Source organism: Fukomys damarensis, unplaced genomic scaffold (assembly GCF_012274545.1).
Source record: "Fukomys damarensis isolate Sample0158 unplaced genomic scaffold, DMR_v1.0_HiC HiC_scaffold_36, whole genome shotgun sequence".
Lineage (NCBI taxonomy): Eukaryota > Metazoa > Chordata > Mammalia > Rodentia > Bathyergidae > Fukomys > Fukomys damarensis.
The window spans coordinates 30,377,975-30,388,128 of record NW_022900948.1 but is presented as its reverse complement, the minus strand read 5'-3'; the positions used below and the strand labels follow the sequence as shown (position 1 = coordinate 30,388,128).

At 53.9% G+C, this 10,154-nt stretch overlaps 1 protein-coding gene across 4 annotated transcripts in view; it reads right to left on the bottom strand.

The window, feature by feature from the left end:
- Positions 1-10,154, bottom strand: part of Col27a1 (collagen type XXVII alpha 1 chain) — a 118,522-nt gene that overhangs the window by 76,391 nt on the left and 31,977 nt on the right. For all 4 annotated transcript variants that reach the window (XR_783328.3, XR_783327.3, XM_010639422.3 and 1 more), the window contains exons 6-7: positions 7,738-7,791; positions 6,545-6,598 (exon numbers count right to left, since the gene is read on the bottom strand). Coding sequence is in view for 2 of the 4 variants with exons in the window: in XM_010639422.3 (XP_010637724.1) it covers positions 6,545-6,598; positions 7,738-7,791 (108 nt within the window). In the remaining 2 variants the exon portion in view is untranslated. The remainder of the gene's footprint in view (positions 1-6,544; positions 6,599-7,737; positions 7,792-10,154) is intronic.

The window sequence follows — 10,154 nt, the reverse complement described above, 5'->3', positions numbered from 1 at the left end:
CACACACACACACACACACACCCTTCCCCAACTCCCAGGAGGCGGCACTGTTGATTATAAACAGCAGACCTGTCTGATCCAAGCGGGCTAGGATTTACAAGCATTCCTTTTGCACCTCCTCACAGGGCTACAACTGCATCTCATCCAGTTGCCGAGAAGCGTGAGGTGTGGGGCTGGAACTCTTTTCCCTATAGGCAAATGGGCTACTAGGCTCAGCCAGTAAATGGACCAGATCTCTGCTTCAGACAGGTCTGGACTCCGGTGCTGTCTGCCTACTGGCTCTCTGTGTGCTCTGGAGACGCCTCTTTACCTCCTTCATGGTAAAATGGGGATATGAGGTTACATGGACTGTTCAATCTGTGCTGAAGGCACTGAGTAACAGTGTCTGGCACTGAATTCAAGACCCTGCAAAACTCAGCTGCTCCGTGGTCTTCCCTTTTCTTTCATTCAACATTGGATAAGTTCGCACTGTTTGAGGTCAGGAAGAACAAGACAAGCAGCACCCTCTGCCTTAAAGGAGTTTGCGTTCTTACCAAGGAACTATAAAAACAAAATAAGTATAAAGATAACGTCAGGTGGGGGCAGGTGAAGGAAGAGGCTTTGTGTACAGGGCCTAGAGTTTCAGTTTTGCAAGACGAAGCACTCTGGAGACCTGTTGCACAACACTGAATGTACTTAACACGTCTAAGCTACACTTAAAATGGTGAAGCTGTTATGTATATCTTTGCCATCATAAAAATAAAACTAAGATAAAAGACCTAACATCTTTTAGTGACCAAAGTTATGGAGCAAAAGTTAGGGAACAGTGACAGTGTTGAGAAGGGGGGCAGTGACTATAGGGTAAGTGGTCAGGGAAGACTTCCCTGAGGACATGAGTGAGGTAACAAAGGGGACACAGGGCTCATTCTCTTGGGAAAGGCATTCTGGGCAGAGGAAACAGCAAGTGCAAAGGCTCTGAGGCTGGAATGTTCTCAGTAGGCTCAAGGAGGCACGAAGAGGCCTAAGTGCCTGGAGCAGAATGAGTAAGGGTGGCCAGAGAGGTAGGAAACCACAGCACACATGATGGGAGGCCTAGGAGGACTCTCGGAGGGACACAGCACGGCACGGTGCACACAGTCATCACTGGCATCATTATCCACCCTCTCCCAAAGATGTGCTGAGCCAAGCTGTGCACTCTTGGCCGTGGGACTTGGCATGGCTATGTCTGCCATCTTCCCTGTCTCAAAGATGCTGCAAGGGCCCGTGGGCTAAGAGGCAAGCACTGCAAGGAAACCAGAAAAGGTGGGTCCAACAGCCCCAGCCCTGTGGCTTCCTCTGCAGCCACCAGGCAACCTTCCAAAAGCCAACTCTTTAGCATCTCCTCCCAGAAAGGAAGCAGAGGAATCTGCTGTGAAGTCCTGAGGGACAGTCAAGTGACCCCTCAGCTCAGGGTATGGTGACAAGACACAAGTGGCCTCCAAGAATGCACAATGGCCGTGCCAAAGCTGTACACAATCAGCTCATCAACTCCTCTCATCGCCTTGCAGAGGCAGGAATTACATGCACATTTACCAGCCAAGGAAACCGAGGCTCGGAGAGGGAAAGAGACTTTCTTGAAGTCACACAGCACCAGGATTGTAGCTCAGTCCCTGCATAATCTTCAGCACCAAATTGCTGAGGGCTGAGCCCTGCCTGGGAGAGCCACAGGGCCACCCCAGGAAAGACTAGAGATGCAACTGCCAGGGACAGAGGCTCTCCGATCACATCAATATTCACAAGGCAGAGATCAGTTGCAAAGCCCTGCAGAATCGGAGCTGGAAGCGACCTGACATGTCATTTTGATGGCTTTCATGTTCACTGGGAAAACAAAGCAACAGAGCTCAGAGAGGGAGTGGGGACAGCTCCAGGTTACTTAGGAAGTTATGGTTGAGCCTAGGCTGGTCCCCAGGATGCTCGACCCCTGGGTGAGCTTTGTCAGAAGTCCATCATTCAAGGGCCTTGAACATGGTCAAGAAGCCGGCATTTTTCCTGGTTGCCAGGGGGCAGCATAGACTGGATGCAGGTGATGTGAGAGGTGGCAGTGTGGAGGTGCTGTGTTCCCAGAAGCACTCAGCAGTGTTTACCAAGCTGGGCCAGCAAACAGCTTTAAATGACAGGCTCCAGGCTCACAGGAGGCCACACCATCATCTTCTCCAGGGCCCCAGCAATTATGGGGCAGCACTGACCTCAAGGTAGACCCGGGGGCAGTGATTTCTCCGTGGTGATAGGTGCCCGGTGGGCACAAGAGGGTGGGGATTGTTACAGGGGAGTTCTGAGGACCATGGTGTCTGCATGGGGCTGCTGGCTGCCCAGCCAGTGGGTCTCTGTAGGACCATGTTTATAATACAGCTTGGTCTCTATTTTGGTTCGGGAGCCAGATTAATCATTGCTTACAATGCACAGGGAGAAACCAGACATCACCTCACTGTTGCTGTAGACAGGCTCCCTGGCTGGCAGGGATGCTATTTGGGCTTTGGGCAAGGAGGGAGGGGGTCCCTTCCTTGCCTGAGGGTCCGGACACCAGCATGTGCTCAAGCTCAGCTACTCACCCAGTCTGCAGCTCATCCGGTGCAAGGCCTCAGCTTCCCTCGGGCAACATGTCAGCCTTACTTAGTGCCCAGGAGGCTTCCCACCAAACTCACCTACCACCCTGGCTACCCACCATCACTCTGAGCAGTCAGCAGGGAAGGGCAGGGGGATCAAAGAGGAAGAAATACACCAGGCAGAGCGTGACTGGTTCCACACATCTCTGTACCTCTCTGGGGCTCAGTTTTCCAAGCTGGCCTCTCAAAGTGTCCCATTGGCTTGAAAGTTGCCGGATTCTGAAATCTGTGGCTAGTCTATAAGAACAGTCCGTCAAGGCACAGCCAGTGTCTGTTTGGTGACAACTTGAGACAGGGAGGGAAGGTGTAACGTATGTGTGTTCGGCTCATTCATTCATGTAGTTGTTCATTCGTTCAGCAAACATCTGCTGGGCCTCAACAGCAGCAGAGATTCTGTGGTCCGGACTGGGGATAACTCAGAAATCCCCTGGCCCCCGCCTTATAGAAACAGGTGCAGGCGCTAAATGCACATTAATGGGGAGAAGGAAGGGAAGAACCCCAAATCTGGGAGGCACAGATGCACCCAGGGAGGCAGCAGTGTAAACTGAGGCTAGGAGGGAAGCAGGTGAGTGACAGGAAAGATGGATGGGAGAGGAGCCACCAAAGCCCAGAGCTGCTTGGCAGCGGGGGAGCCTGGAGGAATTCTCCTTCGGGGCTCTGCCACCCTCAGAAAGCACTAGTCATTTCAAAGAAAGGCAGGGACCCTCCCAGGTAGCCACATCCCCCAAACACTCCCAGGTGAGCCCCTCTGCCCTCCCATTTTATCCCAGCTTCCCATGGACAGTGGCCAACTCAGGCAGCGCAGGAGGCCTAATGAACCTCAGGGTGAGTGGGAGAAGTCAGGCTGGAAAGAGAATGCATGGGCCTCAACTTGAGCCCCAATCTTGCTCCATTAGTCATGTCTACCTGGGGCAATGCATTAAGACTCTGAGGTTGTCGGGGGGGTTTGGCATGAAAGATCCATTGATGATGTCTGCCAGAGGGAGGGCAGAAGGGGTGGGAAGCTAAGGCCTGCATGGAGAGACAGAGATAAGCATGCAGGTTTCTGTCCTCCAGGACTCTCTCCAGTAGAAGGAATGGTGAGTCACGCACCAGCTAGAGAGTCCCAAAGGGGCTAAGATGGGACAACATCTCATTTGACTCCCATTCACCTCATGGGGCAAGTGAGGCTCAGGGAGGGGAGCTGATTTGCTCATACACAGCCCCAGAAGGAGAGCTGGGACCCCATCCAGGTCCATCTGAGGAAGACTTTCTCTGGTGGGACATTCTTGCTCACTTGATGGGTCCTCTCTTGCCAGAGAAGCTGTTTCTATCAGCCTCATGGTGAGAAGAAAAGACTAAAGGTCAGAAGACCTGGATTCAAATCCCAGGCCTGCTACTTGGTGACTCAAAGGAAAGTATTTTCATTAAACCAGTGGCTTTGCCTCTTGGTTGCATACGATTCACTTGGTGGCTTCCATAGCTACTAATACCTGTGTCCCCTCCCAGCCCAGAATCCCCACAGGGGACCCAGACCCCCCAAGCCAGCCCTAATTCTCCACAGGGTTGGGAGCTGCCACTACAGAGTGATCCCTTGGAGTTTCTCAACCACACTGGTCACTTAACACCAGGGTGACACGGGACCCACAGCAGAAACACATATTTGCTGACTGCCTGGATGAACAAATGAATGAATGGGACCTAATTATACATCAATGTTTACAGCTATAAAATGGGCACAATGCTTCCTAACTCTTGAAGGCCACAGTGAGCAAACACTGAGGATAGATAGCCACCCTTCCTGTTCCCTCTAATTCCCACTCTGTTCACCACAGGAAAGCCCAATCTGAACTGCCTTCCTCCTACCCACTTCCTCCACTGCCACTTCTATCCCCCAACACAACCTCCACTTTTACCAATTTTCTTTTCACTGACCATCTCTCCTCACAGGGATGCAGGCCGTGTATGGTGGGGGATCTCTGACTAGTTGTGCGGCTCCGGGCCTGGCACACAGTGGGCATTCAATACGTTCTCCTCGAGTCAGGGAATGAATGGATTACCCGTGTCACCTGCAGTGTCACCAGATCCCCTGCTCTGGAAAGCAATGAGGAAATGGACCCAGCTCTCACTCCCCTGTGTGTCCTCTCCCCAGGGCTCCCACAGAGACAATGCAGAAAAGCCACACTGGAGCATCAAGACCAAGTGGCCGCTGTCATCACCAGACATGTGTTGGAAGAGAGGCTGCTCAGAAGCAACTCTATCCCGAATGTCCAGACCACCAGTCCTCCTCTCTGACCCTACTACAGGCTCTGCCCACTGCCCACGTGAGTGACACCAGCCTGTCACAGAACTGAACTCCATGCTTGCTTTCCTGGGCCATGGCTGGAAGGGAGCTCAGAGCAAGTGGCTTTGCCAAAGACCTTCCCACCCGCATGGAGAAGGATGCTTCTCCCTGCTCAAGGAGCAAGCTCCTCTCAGCTAGAGGTTGTCAGCCTCTCCAGATCCCAGGCAGGAGCTGGTCCAAGTCTGTTCCTCCATCTCCCGCCTCCCCTGAGAGAGTCCTACCCCACACAAAGCATGGCCACTCAATGAGCCAAGGCTGGAAGGAGCCTCTTCCACTCATACCTCACACCTCATCCATCAAGAAAGTGTGGGAGCCCAGAGGGGAAGGGTGGGGAGAGGGGTCACGTCTCAGCCAGGGCAGACCATGCTTCTGGGTTCGCAGACAGCCACGCCTCCTGTCTGGGGCCGGCCTGAGCCCTGAAGTATGGCCCGCTCTGGCCACAGGAAGTGGAGAAGGGGATGAGGGTGGAGCTCCAAGTCCTGTTGTGCCATGGGGACCTAGAAGCAAGGACAGGACGGGGCCGGGAGAAACCTCAGGTGTCCATATGAGAACAAACAGCCTGGAGAGAGCAGCTGGGCCAGAGCTGGGAGTCATGGCAGAAGCTCAGGAATGGCTCTGGGCTCATGTATCCACCAAACGGCTCAGCCACGGTGAGGGTTTCTGAACCCAGGCCTGCCCGCCTCTCCTGTTTCCTGAACACTTACACTGAGAAGCCCTGTGCCAGGCTCAGCAGAGACAGCGATGGACCTACGAGGGCTGGCCAGAGAGACCCAGGGCTGACAACAGCCGAGCTGGAGGCTGGGTGTTCTGGGGCTTCCTGGAGGAGGCCCAACTAGAACAGAAGCTTCAAGTATGGGAGAGGCTGCTGGGGAAGCCAGAGGAAGGAGCAAGAGGCCCCCATCCAGGGAAGTAGAAAACCTTCCCCTGACTGGGGCGTTTAGGGGTGGGACCCCCAAATAGGGCTGAAAGGGGAGGGGCCTGGTTACACAGCGAGTAACGGGTACACAGAGAAGTCATGGCCTTGACCGACTCTCCCCTTCCCCTACAGCACAGCAGCTGGGTCAGATATCAGACTCCCAAGGGTGACTGGCATGCCCAAGGTCATACAGCCAAGGACTGACCAAGTCCCCTCCCTTGGGCCCTCTAGGTCTGGCTCCTGAGTCACACAGCCCCAGGCCATGAGGGGTCCAGGAGAGGTTCATCCCTTTCCACTCAGGTAGGAAGGACGCACAGGCCTAAGGTTGCTCAGCCAGTGGACAGTGAAGCCAGGTCAGCCCAGCCCCACTGGCTCTGTGTACAGAGCTCATCACCACCAGTGCCCTAGAGTGAACCAGGAGTGGCTAAGCCCTGGGCAAAGTACAGCAAACTAGGCACCTTCTTGTGACATCTCATTAACCAGTGAAAACCAACACCACATCAGGTGTCCCTTGCCCCGGCAATGGAGACTCCAAAATCTCACACATCTCCCACCGATACTGCTGGTACCCAGGGGAGCCAGGCCAGGGCCAGGGAGAGCAGGTGGCCCACAGTGCTCCTGCCCTGAGACCCAGTATGCTGATGAGCCCAGAGGGCGGGGACAGGCACCAGAACCAAAGCATACCTTTCGTCCCGGAGGTCCAGGATTCCCAGAGAGCCCAGGCAGGCCCATGTCACCCTACAAGACACAGACAAGGTGGGTGAGGTGGAGACAGGAGCAGAGATACTTATTAGATCATAAAGCATGACCGCAGATGGCTGGTTGTCTCCAACCACTCATGGGGGTTCATGGAGGCCTCAGAGTGGACTCCAAGGGCCAGTGAGCAGAGGAGGGGGGCAGAAGGGTGAGCAGGGTACCCAGCTCCAACTCACTAGGTCTGCTGGATCTATTTTATGTATTGGGCCTCCCATGGCAGAAGACAGTTTGGAGCATGGGCTTTGAGCCCAAAACCATGGTTTAAAGCTACACCCAGGAGACATGTGCCTGTCTGCCCATACCACTCACTTTTCTCCTGCATTCCCGAGACATCTCCCATGGCTGGGCATGGTGGTCATCCAGCATATCAAGGCCAATGCCAGACCTGGGAGCAGGCCACACAGGAGCGAGAATGAAGCCTAACCCCCGGCCTGTAATTCCATTCTACCACTTACTGGCTGTGAGGGTTCCAGCAAGCCCCCTTCCACGTCTGGGGCCTCTGTTTTCTCATGTACAGGCTCAGCCCATCAGCCCTGGCTTATCAGGTTAGGGGAGGACCCAGATGGGAGTATATAAGGACACTGTCTTGGACCCAGGGCACCCAGGATGTGTTTGCAGAATGGTTGGAGGGAGTCTTATGGCCAAAGTGTCTTCTCTGTAGGAAAACTTTCTAGTGTCAAAGCGCTTGGGATTAGGGATGCCCCAAATCTAGCCTGGGCCCTTCCCACCTCTCGAGACCCACACATCTGTCTTCTCAGATGAACCAGGGTGGGTAGGAAATCTGCTGGAAGCTTCCCAGGCAAGGGCTGCCAAGAAGCTTCTGGATGCCGGGTCACTTAGCAGAAAGCCACATGGGCAACTGTCTTCAAGCCAAGGGGTGTTCAAAGGCAAGCTATGTCCTGTTTGAATGGCTGTGCCCCACATGAAGGTACCAAGAAAGGCCGGGGCCTGGTATTGGGAAAGGCCAAAGGACCTCCAAGAAAAACCAGCAACAGTGACCTTCCCAGAATTGCCCACCTCGTGCTGTCACACATAGCCACAGCCAGGACAGCTCCACACAGGGGCGCAGGGTGACCACTCTACCTCCCCCTCCCCTCAACACTAGAGTCCCTGGAACCTACCTTTGCCCCATCATGGGCCTGTCCTGGTGAGAGCCCCAGGTCCCCTTTCTGTCCCTGAAACAAAAACAATTCCACTTTGGCCACCACGTCACCTGGAGACAATGTCTCCCTGACAGACTGTGCTCAAAGCTCTGTTCCCCCATGTCAGTTCCTTCCCATCCAGCCTCCCACTCACAACCCCTTGGGGTGTCTTCTCTGTTTCCATTACACCCTGCTCCAACACTTGCCATAGCTCCCCAGGAACTGTGAAATCCAAACTCTTCCTTCTAGTGTCTCAAGTCCCACATCTGACCCCAGCCATCTGGTCCAGATTTTGCTCTCTCTGCCACCAGCCAAGCCCACAGAGAAGGGCCCTGGGCTCTCTCGCCAGAGCACAGTGTACTCTTGAGTCATAGCCTGCACATCCCATCTCAAGGGCAGACTGTGCTCAGCTGTCAGCCCATCCAGATAGCCCATCAGCCAGCTCTACAAAAGCAGTTCAATGTGTCCTTCCCAGCCAACTGCAGAGTTCTGGGCAACCACACAGGTGACCAGTCTGCCTGTGCATGTTACCAGGACCACCTCCTGCCCATCTCCTGGAGCTCCAAGGGGGTTTCTGAGTGATGAGACATGCAGGTTCTTTTCCATTTTCCAGAGAGCTGGTGCTCACCTGCTTGCTCCGAAGGCCACTGCACTGACAGCCACTTACATCCTTTACCTCCCTCCCTTCCCACAACTGTGGGAGGAAGCAGGCAAGGGAAGTGTGACTTCCCTATAACACATCTGGGGAACTAATGCTAGAAGAATGAACTGTTGCAGGCTCCTGGGGGTGGGCATTGGCAGAACTGAGCCTAGTACCCTGTGACACCGGGACATCCTGGAACCCAATGAGTTTGTGAACAGACAGTGAACTGGGGAGAAACTGACGGGGAGCAAGTCCCTGGGTGGGAGAGGCAAGCACTCTTTGTGCCCAGCATACAGGATAGTCCCTGTCCAAGGATCCTGAGTCCTGAAAGTCTGGGACACAGGGAAAGGGCTCCCAGAGTTCACCAGCTGCATTTCTCACAGCGCCAAAAACAGAGCTCCCACCAGCACCCTTGCATGCCACCAACCCCCTTTAAATTCCTCAGGAAGCAGAGCTCTAGAAAGTCCTCCACCCTGACATCACTTTCTTAGAGCTCCTAATCCTTGTCCCCTCTTCCTTCACTCTAGCTTCTTCTCATCCTTTCCTCAGCTGGGCCCAGAGTCCTGGGGTAAAGCCCTGGACCTGTCAGGGACTCAAAGTAAGGCCTCGGGCGGGCACCTCCATCTCTGAGCATGGTTTCCTCACCTTTCATATGGGACACACACACACACACACACACACACACACACACACACACACACACTGCAGCTTCTCCCAGGGTTGTGAGGCAAGAGGCCAGTGGGATAATGGCCATGACACATGGGAAGGGCGGCTTGGCCAACTATAACTAATTCCTATTTGAGTCTCTTCTTCATCAGAACTCAGACCATCCAAACCCTGATTCAGTCACCCTCTGCCAGAAACTGGTGCACTGGAAAGAGTCTTCCAGAGGGAAAGGGATGGCCTTTTGCTCCTTCCCCTCTATGTGCAAATATTGTAAGTCACTCTATGCACTGAGTCGCTTGTTCCAGCAAAGGACAAGGATTTGCTGGGATTCAGTGCAGTGAGGCACAGCCTGGCTGACCCAGCAGGTAAGAGGCTGGTTCCTGTTTGCACATGGAGAGACCACATGTTTCTCCCACACTCCTTCTCCTCCTGGCCACCTGCCCCAGGTGAAGGCCAGCTCTACCTGGGCCCCTCTAGGTCACCTTTGCAGAACCCCACCCCTGATCTACTTGTCACTTCAGTTTCCCTCACGGACACTCTCTACTCTTGCTACTCACAAGCCCAGCTCCGCGCCTTTTATGTCCATGGTGTGTGGCCAGGCCCAGGACTAGTGAGGATTCTCATGGCCAAAAAAGGATGGAGCTTCTTCTCACCCATCCTTGCCCACCTCGCTCTGAAGCTGACAGAGAAGCTGGCACAGAAAGCTCGCAGGGCTCGGTCTCCGTACATCCTATTCTGTCATTTGATAAAGAGGGGAAACTGAGATCAAAAGAGGTGGCAGATTTGCTCCCTGGCCCATGGTCCTTAGCTGGGGCATTTTAGTGCTTTACAGATATTTTTCTCCTCATCCTCACCAGCGTGGAGAGTGCCTGGGACATAGTCATCGCCCAAGAACATTAAGGAAGACATATTTATTCATCACCTACTACAAACCAAATCTGGTGAAGAACATAGAGACTGCCACAATGGAGAACAAACCACAGCTGCCACCTCTGGGGAACTCTGGCAGGGAAGCCACACAAGCCAGGAGGGACAATGGTACTAGCATTTATTATCCTCCAAACCTATGAAGCAGCAACTGTACTGT